The sequence below is a fragment of the Notamacropus eugenii genome, chromosome 6 (genome assembly GCF_028372415.1).
Source record: "Notamacropus eugenii isolate mMacEug1 chromosome 6, mMacEug1.pri_v2, whole genome shotgun sequence".
NCBI lineage: Eukaryota > Metazoa > Chordata > Mammalia > Diprotodontia > Macropodidae > Notamacropus > Notamacropus eugenii.
The window spans coordinates 40,071,145-40,088,726 of record NC_092877.1 but is presented as its reverse complement, the minus strand read 5'-3'; the positions used below and the strand labels follow the sequence as shown (position 1 = coordinate 40,088,726).

General features: G+C 44.6%; 1 protein-coding gene across 11 annotated transcripts in view; it reads left to right on the top strand.

The window, feature by feature from the left end:
- The window catches only part of PLEKHA7 (pleckstrin homology domain containing A7), a 256,560-nt gene that overhangs the window by 197,703 nt on the left and 41,275 nt on the right, over positions 1 to 17,582 (top strand). For 8 of the 11 annotated variants that reach the window (XM_072619558.1, XM_072619564.1, XM_072619565.1 and 5 more), the window contains 4 exons: positions 5,288 to 5,767; positions 13,286 to 13,811; positions 15,628 to 15,714; positions 16,152 to 16,271. In XM_072619558.1, coding sequence (XP_072475659.1) covers positions 5,288 to 5,767; positions 13,286 to 13,811; positions 15,628 to 15,714; positions 16,152 to 16,271 — 1,213 coding nt within the window. The remainder of the gene's footprint in view (positions 1 to 5,287; positions 5,768 to 13,285; positions 13,812 to 15,627; positions 15,715 to 16,151; positions 16,272 to 17,582) is intronic. The other 3 variants (XM_072619562.1, XM_072619561.1, XM_072619567.1) reach the window with 2 other exon arrangements.

Genomic DNA, 17,582 nt, shown 5'->3' with positions numbered 1-17,582 from the left:
AAATCCCTTATGATTTCTCTTTCCTATTTACCTTTTCATGCTTCTCTTGATTCTTGTGTTTGAAAGTCAGATTTTCTATTCAGCTCTGGTTTTTTCATCAGGAATGCTTGAAAGTCCTCTATTTCATTGAATGACCATTTTTTTCCCTTGAATTATTATACTCAGTTTTGCTGGGTAGGATTCTTGGTTGTAATCCCATCTCCTTTGACTCTGGAATATCATATTCCAAGCCCTTCAATCCCCTAATTTAGAAGCTACTAGATCCTGTGTTATCCTGATTATATTTCCACAATACTTGAATTGTTTCTTTGTGGCTGCTTGTAATATTTTCTCCATGACCTGGGAGCTCTGGAATTTGGCTACATTATTCCTAGGAGTTTTTGTTTTGGGATCTCTTTCAGGAGGTGATTGGTGGATTCTTTCAATATTTATTTTACCTTCTGGTTCCAGAATATCAGGGCGGTTTTCCTTGATAATTTCATGAAAGATGATGTCTAGGTTCTTTTTTTGATCATGGCTTTCAGGTAGTCCCATAATTTTTAAATTGTCTCTCCTGGATCTGTTTTCCAGGTCAGTTATTTTTCCAGTGAGATATTTCACAGTCTTCTTTTTTCATTCTTTTAGTTTTGTTTTGTAATTTCTTGGTATCTCATAAAGTCATTAGCTTCCATTTGTTTCATTCTAATTTTTAAAGAACTATTTTCTTCAGTGAGCTTTTGAACCTCCTTTTCCATTTGACTAATTCTGCTTTTTAGGCTCATTGGCTTTTTGGGCCTCTTTTGCCAATTAAGCTAGTCTATTTTAGTCTATTTTTAAAGGTGTTAATTTCTTCAGCATTTTTTTGGGGTCTCCTTTAGCAAGCTGTTGACTTGATTTTTTTTTTATTTTCTTGCATTGCTCTCATTTCTCTTCCCAATTTCTCCTCCACTTCTCTTACTTGATTTTCAAAATCCTTTTTGGGCTCTTCCATGGCCTGAGACCATTGCCTATTTGTTTTGGAAGTTTTGGATGCAGAAACCTGGACTTTTAGGTCTTCCTCTGATGGTATGCATTGTTCCTCCTCATCCAAAAAGATGAAAGGAAATACCTGCTCACCAAGAAAGTAACCTTCTATTGTCTTATTCTTTTTCCCTTTTTGGGACATTTTCCCAGCCAGTTACTTGACTTTTGAGTTCTTTGTCAAGAGGAGGGTATACTCTGGGGACCTGTAAGTTCTCAGTTCCTCCAAGGTGGCACAATCAAGGGAGAGGAGTTCCTCTCCCAGCTTGCACTCTGGTCTGTGCAGAGCCTCCACCAGCTCCACCATGCCAGCCAGCATGCTTCCTCTCCGCAGGGCCACTACTCAGGGCTGAGATGCAGATCAGCTGTTCAATTACCCCAGGATCTTTAGGCCAGGGCTCCAACAATGAAAGCTGCTGCTGCCTGGGGCTGGGACTAGACAGCTGCATTCCCTTCTCACCCAGGTGAAACAGCTTTCTCACTGACCTTTGAAGCTGTCTTTGGCATTTATGAGTTGAGGAATCTGGGACCTGCAGCTGCTGCTGGTGGTGCCTTGAAGCCTGCTCCAGCTCTGTTCTTGCCACAGCATAGTCAAGACCTTTGTGTGTGCGATAGACCTTTCCTGTTGGCCTTTCAGGCTGCCTTGGGCTGGAAATCTCTTTCACTCTGTCGATTTGTGGCTTCTGCTGCTTTAGAATTTGTTTAGTTATTTTTTACAGGTATTTTATGGGCTATGGGGGTGAGCTTCTACAGGGCCATCCTTCTAATCTACCATCTTGGCTCCGCCTCCCTACATTTCTTTCTTTAGTTCATTTTACAGATGAAGAAACTGAAGCAAACAGGGTTAAGGTGACTTGCTCAGAGTCACATAGGTAGTAAGCATCTGAGGCCAGATTTGAACTCAGGAAGAGAGTCTTCGTGAATCCAAGCCCAGTACTCTATCTTAGTTGCCCAGGTCTGTTAAGAAGTATTTCTTTGTATTTACCCAGACCCACCTCTGCAGCAACCACCCACTACTGCCCTTTCTGCCCTGTGGGGCAGAATGTACTCTTTTCTACCCAACAGCCCTTCAGATACTTGAAGAGATACATTAAATTGTAAATTCCTTGAGAGCAGGGGCTGCCTTTTGCCTGTTTTTATATCCTCAGTGCTTAGCACAGTACCTGGCACAGTAGCAGGCCCTTAGTAAATACTGATTGATTGTTTATAGTACATTATAAATGCTAAACAATTTGGTTGAGACAATAGTGTACTCTAGAAATGGAAGATTACTCATCCCAGGCTTCCTGGAGGAGGTGGGATGGGAACTAGGTGGTGCTTGGATTGGTGGAGGGGATAAGACAGGTACACCTGGCTAGGGGGAAACTTGCTTGAGCCATGCCAGGGAGGCAACCACAGGCTATGCCAACGAAGCCTTGTTGCCCTTTCAGCTCTCCTTTGTCAACTGCGTTGAACCAAAAATCTCTTAGACCAGCATTGCAAATAGTCATCCACCCAGAACCAGTGGTCCCTCCAATCTGCTGTCTAGCACACAGGGGCAGTCTGGCTCATTTTACAAGCTGCCTCTTCCTGTGGGGGTGCTGGGCTGGTGGGCTGTCAGTCTGTATTTTCAGAGCTGTCATGGCATCCAGTGTTAATTTAGAGCCAGACAGTAGAGGAGGTGACAGATAGGTTACTCCTTGGCCCCAGGGGGCCTGCTCTATTTAACTCCAGGGAGAAGAATAAGTCAACACACAGCACTCTCTCTAGCTGCCTGCTTCCTTGAATACCAAAGGCTGATTAAAATTGCCTCACCTGGCTTAGGGCTTCCAAGAATTTAAAAAACAAACAAACAAACAAAAATACGCTGCTTCCCAAACTCACAAGAATTGGGTTTTTTTTCCCTTCAGTCTGTTAACACAAGTCTCTTCCAGGCTCTGAGAAATGTGAATTATCCTGCCTGTGGTGCTGGCTTTTGGGAGCTGGGGATTCTTTCTGAATGCTCCCTGCCACAATGCGCCACGGCTAAGCTGACGGAGTTACAGGGCATCTGCGCCTCCTCCTGGGGGCTCATGGGAAGCTTTCTAAGGATGGCAGTAGTGCCTGTGGTGTTATTTTTGTTGTTCTCATTAATCAGCATTTATAGAGCGCAAATCTTAAGGTTCACACAACACTTTACAAATATCTTATTTTATCCTCGCAACAACCCTTGGAGGTAGGTGCTATCCTTATTCTCATTTTACAGAAGAGGAAAATAGAAGTCATTTACCCAGAGTTGCACAACCACTAAGTGGGTGGCTGGATTTGGATCCTTTCTGAGTTTGAACTCAGGTGTTTTTTTTCACTTTGCCACCATGTCCCTGCTACTCTTTCTCCTTCTTCTCTGTTAATGCCTGATGTTTGTATAACGTTGTAACGTTTGCAGAAAGATGCGTATACATTGTCTCATTTGATCCTTGCATCATGTTATTCTCCCCATTTTATAGGTGAGAAAACTGAGACTTCAGAAGGTTAGGTTCTTTGCCCATAGTTACACAACCAGTATGTGTTCTGGGAGTTGAATTCAGATCTCTCCTGATTCCAAGGCCAATATTCTTTCTACTAGACTATGATGTAGTTACTCAGCTGTAAAGGAGAGTGTGTGTGTGTGTGTGTGTGTGTGTGTGTGTATGTGTATGTGTGTGTGTGTGTGTGTATGCACACTCACTGTCTCTGTTAATAGAATGATAGAATGGGAAGAAAGAGATTTCATTCTAATTAGAAAAACCTTGACTGCTGGGATGGTCCAGAAAAATGGAAGGAGGGGCCTAGTCCTCTGTGGCTTGTAATTTTTGAAAGTTTATTCAACTCACATGGCCCATGATTTAAAGAGAATGAAGAGTTCCCAGGATGCTTTCCTAAAGCCTCAACTGCTAATTCATAGGGTTACATGCCAGGCCTAGAGGCCTGAGGGCTACCCGAGTCTTACCTTACCTCGAAGGTCTTCGGCTGGCCAAACTGGATAAACGTATGAGAGAAGAGACTTTCCGGAGTCGAACAAGGGTTAGGCTTTATTCAGGGTCTCAGTTACATGTGCAGGGGGAACTCTTCCTTAGGAGGGAGAGAGAAATCTCCCAAGGAGGCAAAGATCTTACAGTGAGGAAATGAAAGCAGAAGTGGAAGTGGGGAGAGAGGGGGGAGGGAAGAGCGAAGAGAGAAGGAAGAGGGGCCTTCTTTCCTGTCAGGGCCCCTCAGCGCTAAGAGCGCCTTCAGGCTTTCCTGACCCTACTTAAGCTCTCCTGCCGTATAGTTTGCACCTGAATACCGTGCCTGTTAGATAACAATAGGTGTGCCCAGATCCGGGCCAGTCTCGAGGGCGGGGATGCTCTCTCCCATCACGTTCTCATGGGAAGAGGCGGAAATACACGAGATCTCACTCCTCAATTCCCTGCTGTTTCCTGGGGGGCCTCATGAGAACTCTAAGGTTTTGAAGCTCTCACCTTTACCCGCCCGAGACTGTCCACATGGAACTGAGCTTACACCCCCAACAGTTACAGACTCTGGCCAACAAGGGACCTTAGTGGTCCAACCACCATTTGAAAAAAAGGAATCCCCTTTATATATTATCTGTTCTCAAAGCCTGGGAAGCTTGCCACCTTCCAAGAATAACTGATTGTCAATAAGCTGTTCCTTAGACTCATAGAAGAACAGATTTGGAGCTGGGACCTTGGAGGTCATTTAAGTCTAACCCTTTCATTTTGCCCATGAGAAAACTGAGGCACAGGAAACTTAAGCAATGTACCTGTGGTCAGAGAAGTTGTGAGTAGTCAAACCAGGAATTTAAAAAAATCTCTTGAATCCAAAACCAACCTTCCTTCTACCACACTATTGCCTCCCTTATATTGAGCTAAAATGAATCTGTCTGCGTGACTCCTATTCATTGGCTATGTATTTGTACCAAACCCATTACTGATCCTGGAAGTGGCTTTTTAAAATCTACTCCCCTCCTCCCCCTCCCCCATTTTACTGCTAAGGATTCAAGGATTAGCTGATACCAGGAGATGTGTTTAGGTCATACATCCAGCCGTAATAGAAATGGAAAATATAGACAATGTACAGATACAGGGGGCTGATATTTGACCACAGCTGGAACAGGACTTTTAAATGAAGACATTATGTGGATATCTGTCTGGTACAGGGCGTTGTATCCTATGAACATTCAACCAAGGCTTCTCTAACAGCTGGACCCTCTGGAGCTGGGCTCAGTTCTGGCCGCCCCCGGCCTTCTGATCCTGCTTCCACTGAGACCAGTTTTGTGCTGTCATTGTAGGGATGCCGAGAGGACAGAGCGGCAAGCTGTCCCACAAGCCAACCACACAGACCCCTGTCAAGAGTGTGGCCGCATGGGCCCTGGACATACCAGGGGCTGCTCCCACAGAGCCCACAATGAAGCCTTTGGCTTTGACAGGCCTGAGCAAGACGATGAGGAACGCTACGGCTTCCAAAGGGACCCTCTGGAGGGGAATCGGGAGAGGGGGAAGTCCCCCTACCCAGCAGCTGAGGCAGACTCCTTCTTGGTGGACTTACCCAGTGGTCCCAGGGCTCAGTCAGCCCAGCCTCAGCTAATGGAGAGGAACGGCATGCTGCCTAGTTCCTTTGGTGGGGGCTCTGGGCTTGGGGAGCAGAATGGTTCTGGTGGGTATAAGAGGGTAACCCATCCCCGAACCAACCCCGAAAAGCATGCCCAGAGAAGGAGTAACATGGCGCAGGTGGAGAACTGGGTGAAGGTGCAGAAAGGAGACGGCAAAAGGTCAGTAACAGACCAGGGCTTTGAGCCATGGTTTCCCCATCCCAACCCTGAGCAAACAAATCCAGTTCTGAGGTTGATTCCCCAGAGAGCAGGCCCCCCAGAAGCCTAGAGGGGTGCCAATATCTCATTTACCCTACCATCTCAAGACACTGCCTTTGTATATCCTAGAAATATTGGATGCTCTTAAAGTAAATACTGTCCCTTTTTTCATTATCAGCCTAGAAAGAAGGAAATGCCTGTTCAGTATTTACATTAAACCTTATCATCTTTTCAGTCAGCCTCTTTTTAATTAATTCAGAAATCCATATAACACTTGAGGTTTTGGAAGTGCCACTTCTAACACTTTGGTTTAATTAGAAAGTATTCCAAAATTCGAGGAATTCTGGATCACCTTCCTGTCCCCCAAAGTCTGTCTACATTTAAGATGTGAATGAATGAGATGGTGTCACGGCACCTTTCCTCAGGCAATTGAAGTCAGGAGTTCTTAACCTTTTTGAGTGACACATGTGCCTCCCTTGGGAAGGCTGGGGAAGCCTGTTCTCAGAATAATGTTTTTAAATGTGTAAAATAAAAATGCATGAAGTTACAAAGAAAATACATTATTTTAACATAAAAGTTATAAAAAAAATTTTTTTTGAAGTTCCCAGACCTTAGGTTTGAGAATCCCTGATTAAATATTCTTTGTTATATGGGATGCCTCTCCTGGAGTGAAAAAAGGCAGGCTACAGGGGGAAATTTCAGCAATGGAACAACAAAATATATGAATAAAAATGTATTTAAAAGAAACAAAAATCCCTGATTAGATCCGCCCTTTCCAATCAAACAGACTTCTTAAATAGTATTGGCATCTTTTGCCCTTCCACCGTCATTTCCAAATATTTTTCTCCTCCAAACACTCCCCATGGAGTCATCTCTTATAACAAAGAAAAAAAAGAGGGAGAAAGGTAGTCCAGCGATTCAAAAGTCTGAGCGTACGTCACGGCCGGCAGAGGAGGGAGGTGGGGGGTATTTTCTGCTGTCCTTTTGGGGGGGCCAAGCTCAATCACTGTAATTGCATAGCTTTTGGTTTCATTTTTGCTTTTGTTTTTTTTCAAACACAAGTGAAGAAAGGAAAAGCAGAAAAGATGCCCATTGTTCATTCACACACCAGCCCACAAGCCCCGCTGGGGGATGCGGAGGCTGGCGTGCTGCTATTGGAACTCAGAGCAGCCGCTGAGCCTGGTGAAAATGTTCTAAATAGGCATCCTTGAGTCTCTGCATTCATAAGCCCCGTCTCCTCTGCCTCTGCTTATAGGGGATGGCGGAGCTCCCTGGAAAAGGGAGCAAACTAGGGTCAGGTATGAGTGCCCGTTGGTGGTCCCAGCCAGCAGGCCAGGGGTTGATCTCAGAGCCTGCAGATGCCAGGGGTGGGTAAGTGATGGTATGGGTATGAGCCCCAGTTGTTGGGTGATAGATGCAAGGAGAAGGAAAGATATCAGCTGTGGATTTTTTCCAAAATAGATTTCCTTTTCTTTTCTTTTTCTTTTTTTACATTGTTGCTGGGGGCTGCTGGGTTGCTGACCTGTTCTTCTCTCGAGTCTTATTTCTTATTGAAATAGAAAAGGCATGAGTCTGCCTGATGGCTTAAGGAGAACAGGATTTCCTGCTGATAGACTGATTTGGGGGACTGACAGGAGCTTGGAGTTGTGTGATAGCTGGATGGAGAGAAGGCCTGGGATCAGAGCCTGGCACTGGTATTTATTAGCTGTGTGACCTTGCACAAGTCCATTAGCCCCCTTGAGCCTCAATTTTCCCCATCTAGAAAGTGAGATGGTTAGGCCTAATGACCTCTGAGGTCCCTTTCAGATTTTGCTTCCTATGATTTTATATTCAGATGCTGAAGATTGGATGGTTTGACTTTCCTGGGCTGTATTCTGACTGACGCCATCCTGTTGAGTTGGCATATCACTTTATTCAGTATTTACTGTGTCTATCTTCATAGAATTTTAGAGCCAGAGGGACCTCAGAGGTCAGTTAGTTTAAACTCCCTCCCCATGGAGGATTCTCTTCTGTAACTTTCTCAAGAAGGTGGCCAGTTAGCTTCTGTTAGTGCACAGCCCAGCATATGGGTGGAATGGAATGAAATGGAATTCCCAGGTAGTTCAGCAGACTGAACCCCTGTAGTCCAGCCCTAGTTCCTCATGAAGCAGGTGCAGGAGCTGAGACCAGGGACAGGTTGATGAAAACCCTGTCCTCCCCTTCCCACAGAGAACCTGAGGGCTTTAGTGTCCAAGTCTTCCCAAAGGCCTGCTGGGCCACAGAACCAATTTTAATTCATCATGAGCATCCAGGCTTCTCTTTCAGCCCCAAAAAAGTGGGGCGTTCATTTGTGTCCAGCACCTTGCTCCCCTGTTTTTCCCTGCCTGCCTTCATGATAAAAGCTGATGATGACATAGCTAGAGATGCTTTGGCTGGAGGACAAATGAAGGAGGCCCTTCCCCTCCTTGGCCATACCCACCTGAGCTAAGTACAATGCCCTGGTCCATTCTAGAATTATCGGTATTCTTTCTCCCACTGATTCCTTCAGTGCCAGGGTAGTTCCCCTCATCTCTGACATCAGGGCTCATGCCCCTAGGACCCATGGTCTGAACCGATGCCACCTTCTGCAGTGAGAATTCTCTAGGGAAAAGTCAGAGGAAGAATTGTCTGTGGGATAAAAGAAACTCATACACAGACTCAGCCTAGTTTTTTCTGAATAGGTGGGAGGACATCAGACATACTTCCCACACTTCCTGGTTTTCCCCAGGGCCTGAAAGAATGACGGTTAACAAAAGTCTAGGTTAACACATTTCTCAATGTGGGAAACATACCAATAGTTGGCAGGTCATTTTGGCATCCCCTTGGTTAAGGAGCTGCAGCCCAGCTTCCTTTCTCTACCCACCAACCACCTACTGGTAGGTTCCTTCCTTGGTGTGATATTTCTGGGGAATGAAATTCCACTATTTGTTAAATAGCATACCACACCATCTAGTGGTAAGCAGCTGAGCTCAGGAGACAGGTCCCCCTAGTTAATACTTATAAAGTGCTTTAAGTTTTGCTGAATACTTTATATACGTTATCTCATTTGAGTCTCACAGCGATCCTGGGATTGGCTGATGGGCTGTAAATGTTATCGTTATCCCTATTTTACAGATAAAGGAACTGAGTTTGAGAGAGGGTGACTTGTCCAGGATCACATAGCTAATAAGTATCTAAGGCAAGATGTGAACTCAAGATCTTACAGAGACCGAGTCCAGTGTTCTACCTACCAAGCCACCTAGCTACCTCTTGATCTCCATGTCTTTTTTTAAATTTATTTTTTTCCAGTTAACGAAAATCTACCTCCTCTAATGAAAATGAAAGGAAAGCAACAAATATGCATAGTCATATGAAACGAGCATTGGCCATGTCCAAATAAAATGTGCCTCAATCTGCACCCTGATTTTATCCCCTCTTTGTTAATCAGCTAGCTTTTATTAAGTACCTACTATGTGCCTGCCACTGTGCCAACCCCTGGGTGTACAAGGAAAGGTAAGAAATAAACATTCCCCAGTGGGGGTGTCAGGAGGTAGGCAGCATGTTTCATCATGTGTTGTAGTATCAACCCCCATATCTATTCAGTCAGGTTAACTAGGTCCTCACCTTTTCTTCCTCTCAGAACTTGTGTTCCTCGATGATTGGTAATGGGTGACCATATCTACCACCTTTTTCAGTTGCTTCAATTCTAAGCACTATTGTGTAAACCCCAGGGTTGAGATTGTACCAGCATGAAGAGTCAGTAGGATAAATGCCATTTCTGAGCTGGCCCAATGCAGAATTTGGCATCTTGGGTATCCTGTAATGTTGCCTTACAGATAGGTTTCAAGGTTCTGAGTTTTCTTTCTTCTGCTGACTATTCCCTAGCCTTTCTGACAGTAATCTTTTCACCTCCATTCATCGTCCACATTTATTAACTCACATACACTTCAAGTTGGAATGAGTCTTGGAGGTTATCCATTCCAACTATGAATCTCATCTACAATGAGTTGTCATCTGCCCCTGCTTGAATAGTCACAGAGAATCAGTAACACAGTCAGTTCTATTGTTGGAAAACTTTGGGTATTAGAAAGTTCTTCCTTGTGTTGAACTGAAATCTGCTTATATTTTTGAGTCAGGGAGTGATATGGTTAGAACTATGCCCGCAGACTATTAATTTGGTTACCCTATGGAGGATGAGCCAGAAAAGGAGGAGATCAGAGGCAGGGAGACCAATTAGAAGCCTCTTATAACAGTCTGGGAAAAAGGTGCTAAAGACCTGAACTAGAGGGGTGGCCAGGAGAAAGAGGCCAGGTGGAAGAGATAATGTGAAAATAGACTTGGCCACTGGCCAGTTATGAGGCATGAGGGAAAAGGAAGAGGCCAGGATGATGCTAAGATTTCAAACCTGTGTGACTGGAAGGATGGAGGTGCTATCAAAAGAAAGAAGGGATGGCTTTGGGGAGAGATATGATGAGTTCAGTTTTGGGATGTGTTGAATTTGAGATGCCCACAAATTATCCAGGAGGAGATGTCTCAGAGACAGGTGACAATATGGAACTAGAATTCGAGAGATTAGGAGTAGACATATATTGATTCAGGAGTTGACTGTATAGAGATCATAATGGAAACTTATGGGAGCTAATGAGGTCACCAAAGGAAAGAGTATAGAGAGAAAAAAGCCCCAAGACAGTTTGGGGGGATGCCATACTTAGTGGGCAGGCAGGAGGAAGTGCTGATCCAGTATAGGAAACTTGAGAGAGAATGGTCAGATAGGTAGGAAGACAACCAAAAGAGATCAATGTAACGAAAGCCCAGGGAGGAAAGGGTGTTCAGGTAGAGGGGGGTGGGCAGTGGTGTCAATAGTTACAGAGAAGTTAGGAAGGATATGAACTGGGTGGGGGGGAGGAAGCTATTGGATTTGCCTTGGATAAAAGTTTCATTCAAGTGATGGAGTAAAAAGTCAGATTTCAAGGGTTTGAAAAGAATGTAGAAGTTGAGAAAATTAGTGTAGACAACTCTTTGTTTGACTATGAAAGGGAAAAGAGATATGGGCAGATAGCTTGAAGAAATGGCAGAGTTAAGATTTTTCAGATGAGATGTTTGTAGGTAGTGGGAAAGGAGCCAGTGGATAAAGAGAGATTGAAGATAAGAGAGAGATAGAGGATAAGAATGATCCAGGGGGAAACTCTTGGAAGAGATAAGAGGGTATGAGATTAGGAACACAAGTGGAAGGGTTAGCAAGGAGAAGGACTAGAGCAAATTAGGGAAAACTAAAGCAGATTGGTGTAGACTAGGGAGAGTCCATCTGAGATTGGTAACACATTTGCCATGAACCCAGTCTTGTGGTTGTGTGGCTTTCTCTAGCTTTGGGGTAGGAATAGAGAAGGGGGATGGTGGAGGAGACCAAGGGTTGAGTTTGGATAAGTTGAAACTGCCAGTAGTGCACTGGGTCAAGGGACTCATAGGTAACTCAAAGGTTGTGTGTTGTTTGAGCTGGTTAATATGAGATCAGACCTGTGAAGAGATGTAAGTGGGAAGACAGAGTAGGAATGATGGACTAGGAGAACAAAGAGAAGTAGAGAAACTGGTGGTCATAGTGAGCATAAAGAAGAGATTTAAGAAGGATGAGGCAGAGGGAGAGATTGCAAGGTAGCAGGTTGTGATCAAAGAGGAATTCCAGTATTCTTATTCATGGAGGTAAATTGGCTATGGGCAATGGCTGGATCAAGTCTATGAGCATCCCTCTATATAGTTGAGGTAGAATAAAGGTAGAGGTCATGAGAATTTAGGAGACTGAGCTGGGAGGGCAGGTGGTTCAAGAAAACTTTACCATTTATGTTGCAGGTGTCAAGTATTTGGACAGAGATTGGAATGAAGAATATGTCTACCGGACTTCCTAGAAAAAGTGTTGATTTCTTCTAGGTCTTCAAGAGTGTGTGGAATTTCACAAAGAATAGAGAAGGGATGATGTTTTGGTGGGATGATATGGAAAAAGCAGTGAGGTGATGGGCTTAGATAAAGTGGTTGGCACATTTAAAGGGGATAGAGAAAAGCAAGATTGAGAGAGATATACAGCAGGTCTCCTAGAGTTTAGAGTTCCAAGCTAGCCTTTCCACTTAGCCCCATTCTTTATCCTCTAGGCAATGGGGAGCCACTTAGGGGTTTTGAACAGCAGAGTGATGTCAGGAAAGCCATAATGGAGGAAGACTACTCTGGTGGTCTAGATTAGACAAGAAGAGAGACTAGAAATAGGGAGACCAATCAGGGGACTATTACAGTAGTGCAAGTGAGAGTTGATTGGGACTTGAATTAGGGTAGTGGCAGTAGGAGAGAAAAGGAACATATGAATTTGAAAGAAATCAAAGAAAGAGTCATTCCTCATTTTATGTTTTATTTAATTTTGTGTTCTTTATAGAACACTTTCAGTTCAATAAATGTTTATTAAGCATCTGCTGTGTTCCAGGCCCTGTGCTAAGCACAGGGGATACAAAAAGAGACACTTTCTTCATAGCAATATTTTGAGGTAAATAGAATACAAGGATTATTATCCTCATTTTACAGATGAAAAAATTAAGGCCCAGAGGGACTGAATGACTACTATTAGAACCAGAATCAGAATCTTAGGTATTTTAACTACAAGTCAAGGCATTGTCCACCATCCCACACAGAGCTCAAGGGGACCAGGCAACTCACTGGATGCTAGGGATGAAGGAGGATGAGTCAGAAGTGACTCTGAGGTGTCAGTAAGGGGCAGAATGTTGGCACCATTAATCAAGATAAGGAAGTCTTAGTGGATGAGGCTGGGGGAGTAACAAGTTGACTCCATCCTTATTTCACATGGTTTCTCTTTACATAATGAGTATTCCAGCTAAACTGGACACCTCATCCCTCCATGATCTCATCATGTCCTGTCCCTCCTCTAGGGATCACTCCATTCCTCAGTTGTGTTCCCTTCTCTTCTTAGCTTGCCAGAAATCCTTCTCAGACTTCTTTATGAAGTTATATCTGATTCCTCATGCCCCAGCCATTAAGTCTATCTCTTCTTTCTCAAACCTTCTCTTTGAGAATAATGATATTTTACCTTATATCATGCTTGTGTGTTGTATCATACTTGTGTGTATATGTATATGTGTGTGTGTATAAACACACACATATACACATGCCGGAATTTGCTATTTTTTATTGTTACCTTGCCTATAGTAAGTGCTTAATAAATGTTTATTTCATGGAATTGGAGAAAGAGATTTTGGAATTGCCTTCAAAGAGGTAAAAGGTTAAAGAAGTGGCCATGGGCTTAGGGTTTTAATTGTTACTAAAATTCTGATCTACAGGACTGAATTCTTAACATGCAAGATTGTATAAAGATGAAACAACACTGGTGGACATGCCTTTGTATGGTGATTTCTATCTGTTTTCCTCCAAGCCTGCTGACTGACAGCTGTGATTAAGGTGACTGACAAACCCCTTCTCTCTTCTCTTCAGCCTTGTCTCAGACCAGATACGATTCCTCCAGCAGGGTCCTGGCCAGTCCCTTTCCTTCTCAGAGAACTACCAGACCCTGCCCAAGAACACCCGCCATTCCTCGGGCAATTCCCCACCTCCACTCCGCAACTTACCCAGTGATTACAAGTATGCCCAGGATCGAGCCAGCCACCTGAAGATGTCCAGTGAGGAGCGCCGGGCACACAGGGATGGCACTGTCTGGCAGCTATATGAATGGCAACAGAGACAGCAGTTCAAGCATGGGAATCCCACAGCCCCCATCTATGCGGGCTCTCCAGAGTTTGCTGACCAGGGCCGGAGCAGGAGCATGCTGGAGGTGCCTCGATCTATCTCCGTGCCACCGTCTCCAACAGACATCCCTCCCCTAGGCCCACCCCGGCTGTTTCCAACACGGAGACCACACACACCAGCTGAGCGGGTCACCGTGAAACCACTGGAGCAGAGGCGGAGTGTGGACATTTCCCTAGGGGGGTCACCTAGAAAGGTCCGGGGTCACACTCTTAAGGTGAGAGCAGGGAAATCTCTGAGCCTGTAGCCCCCCATCCCCTGTTCTACATTCTATCCCTTTTGATCTATGCATTCTTCTAGTTGAGGGTAGACTGGAGCTTCAAAGCAATGGCCCCTATGGACCAAGGGTTTGAGCCATTGATAAAACAGAGCGTCTTTACTATATCCTATTATTGTGGTTACCTAGCCCTGAATAAGCTTACGGTTTCTCTGAGCCCCCGTTTGATTATCTACAAAATGGGGATGATTTGTATTTGTTTTGGTAGGACATATTGTATAGGTTGTCTGCTCTTGTAGAATGTAAGCTTCTTGAGGGCGGGGACTGATTTGGTTTCTTTTCCTCTCTAGTGTCTAGCACACTGCCTGGCACATAGTAGGCTTTTCATAAATGCTTGTTGATTTAATGATAATTTTTGCCTATTTCTTGGGCTTGTGAGGATAAAATGAAATTGTGTGTGATTTCGGTCAGTCGTTCAGTCAGTCAACAAGCATTTATTAAGTGCCTACTGGGTGCTAAACTTGGGGGATAAAATAAAAACAAAAGATAACCCTTGCTCTCAAGGTGCTTGAGAGTCTAATTGGAATGATGCCATGCAAATAACCATAGGTAGGATAAATTGGAGATAATCAATAGAAGGTAACTAGGGAAATTCTCAAGAGAGACAGGCCATGTGATGGCAGCATTAGACTGGGATCAGGTTGGAATTCTGCATCAGATACTTATTGGTGTGGCCAAATCACTTAATCCGTCTATCACCATTTCTATGAAATGGTGATAAATAGCACCTGTCTTCGAGGGCTGCTGTGAGAAGCTTAAAGGAGATAATCTGATTAAAGCATTTTGCATATCGTAAAATGCCATAGAAAGATGAGCTATTAGTAGTAGTAATATTAGCAGCATGCTTCAAAGATCCACCATGCCATTGATTTAGTTACTCCCCTCACCAATGGAGATAGCAGCTCCTCAATTACTAAACGAATTCTCTGGTTGAATTTTTCTTTCCCTGGCAACCCACTTGGTGAAGACCTTCTTTGCACTGATCCGGGCTGGTCTTTAGAAATAGATATATGGTCTGCCCTCAGGTCTAGACTGAAATCTTTCTAACTCAATAAACGCTTCTGGGGCTTCCCTTTCATCAGTATCACTTTCACAACCTCTATCTTCAGGGAGACATTTTTGGAGAAGATTGGAGCAGGTACTTTGTGTGAACATCATTGTTGTGATGGTGGTTATCTCATCCTCTTTTTGATGACATTCCACTAGAAATAGTCCTGGGACAAGTCTCCATCCCACTGCTATTTAATGTTCAATGGACTATCTTTTTGTAGAGGCTCATGATGTATAGCCCCCTTCCAGAGGGCTATCATGTCTACTATTTCATTTTCTCCTTACAGCAGCCCTGTAAAGTAGCTATTTTTAAAATTATCTTCATTTTCTAGGTGAAAACACTGAGTCCTGGGGAGGGGAAGTTGATTGTCCAAGGGTGGACAGCAAGCTAACAGAAATTGTGATGTAGTAGAATCTTGGGCTTGGAGCTAGAAAGTCTTGGGTTCAGATCTTCCCTATGACCTTGACAAGCTGCAGAAATCTGGGAAAGTCTTTAAACATTTCTGATCCTTAACTTTTTTTTCATATAGTGAGGGCATTGGACTGAATGATTCCTTCCAGCTCTAAGCTTTTCCTCTTGGGTACCCATATCTCTCAACTCCTAATTTCATGCTGCCTTGTTTTGCCCCCACCCAGAGGGTGACATTACATTTTTCCCATGGCTGAGGTTGTTCCGTGTGTGATTCCCCCATCTTCCCTTCTACAGAACTCCTCCCATGTGGACAGACGCTCCATGCCATCCATGGGGTATATGACACACACTGTTAGTGCTCCCAGTTTACACGGGAAGTCGGTGAGTAACAATGGGTGGGGCTAAGCCTGTTGGGGAGTGGGGGATGCTGGTGGGAAGCTATGTTGTTGGTGGGGTGAGAGCAGGGAGAATTGAAAAACTGTACTGAATTGTCTCCCAGGGCAGAGTCTTAAGAGCTTGTGGCATTTTCTGGCCACAAGTTTTTTTCCCTTTGGCTCTAACTCTTACAAGTGGCCGTTAACTGTGAACTCTCTGGCCATGTGCACAGTCTGGTGGTTTTGACCTTCCCATTGGGCTTCAGGCAGCCTCTTTATCTGCTCTTGCACTCATCTGAGCTAAAAGATAGAATTAATGGAATAATTGCTTAGTGGCATCCAATGCCATGCTTCTCCGGCACCGTGGTGGAGAGCGTGATTACGGTGATCCTCATTGCATGCAGATGGCTAATTTCCTCTTTACAATGTGTCTACATACTGCAGCCTGAAGAGTTAACATTACTTCTCATTCGATTAAGGAGACATCAGGCTAAGTTGGCTAGTGTGCGAAATTACACAATCGCCCAATTACTGCAACATGAGCCAACAATTCCCACCTACCAGGTCAGCTGCTAACGGGCCCCACCTATTCCATGCGTTACCTTGTGGGGATCCACCCGGGAGCTGGGAAGTGCCATGCTTGCCGCTCATGCCCTCTTCTGCCAGCCCTCTTGATCTGCTTTGCTTTCTGCTTTGTCCACTCCCTCACTGCCCTTTAGTGTCATAGAGCGCTGGTTATCCTTGTATTGCCCTGCTTCCCAGTGGTCCTGGCAAATCTCTAGCCACAGGGGAAGGGGGCTGCATGCAGGCTGAGGGTGCTGGGGGCTGCTTCTCTGAGCTGGACGGAATGGCTAGGAACCTTGGCAATGTGGAGACATCCTTGAGCTCCTGAGGGCAGCTGTTGCCACCAGTGCCCCAGGGCACATTGTAGAAAGCCCGGCAGAGCAGATTGGAAGGCACTGGTGCCACACAGACTAACAGTCCCTGGGCTTGATTAGTCCAGCGTGGCCTGTTTCCCCTCCCATGGCACCTCAAGTAGCTTGTTAGTGCATATCTCATCAGCCTGTGCCCAGGCAGGACAGGAATCAGTTGGAAAAGGCTGTTGCCATTCTCTGAATTCTCAGACTGGACTAGATGCTTTTTAAAGTATTTCCCAACTCTGAAGGTCCTAAGCTCAGACCTGTAGAGCTAGAAAGACCCTCAGGGGCCAATACATACACTCCAACCCCATCATTGTATAGATGAGGAAACTGAGACCCAGTGAAGTCATTTCCCCAAGGTCACACACATAGGTAATAGGAGGGTCTGAACTCAGATCCTCCAACTTCAGAGCCCATGTTCTGGACAAGAAGTCATCTCACATAATCATACATAGAATTATAGAAAGTCTGAGGTGGCAAGGGTCCGGTTCTGCCATTTGTCCATTGAAGTACCCAAGGACCAGAGAAGGGAAGGAGGTCATTTGCTTAGGATTACACAGTGTGTACTGACATCTCCTGATGACTAGTGTCCCATCGTCCCATCAGTACAGATTTATAAGGCACAGTAATAAGGCCATGAGGATGGAGGCCGTTTAACTGCCTCATCTTTCCTTTCCTGTTGTGATTAAGAATCAAATACTTTGGGGAGATAACTGGAGAAACATGGTTTAGGAGAATGATGTCAATTTTTAAACAGAACTGAATTTGGGTGTGCTTTTTTTGTAAAAGCCAACCAGAGAGTAGCGCCCCTTTGTCTTTTCCTGCTACTGTGTCTTTTTTGTGGGACAGTGCGGCCAACCCTTAACAAAACGTCAGCCCTTCAGCTGGCCAGTGAAGAATCCTGTTTCCGTGAAGAAGATGGTAGCTAAGTGCAGAGCTAATGCCAACAGGTAAG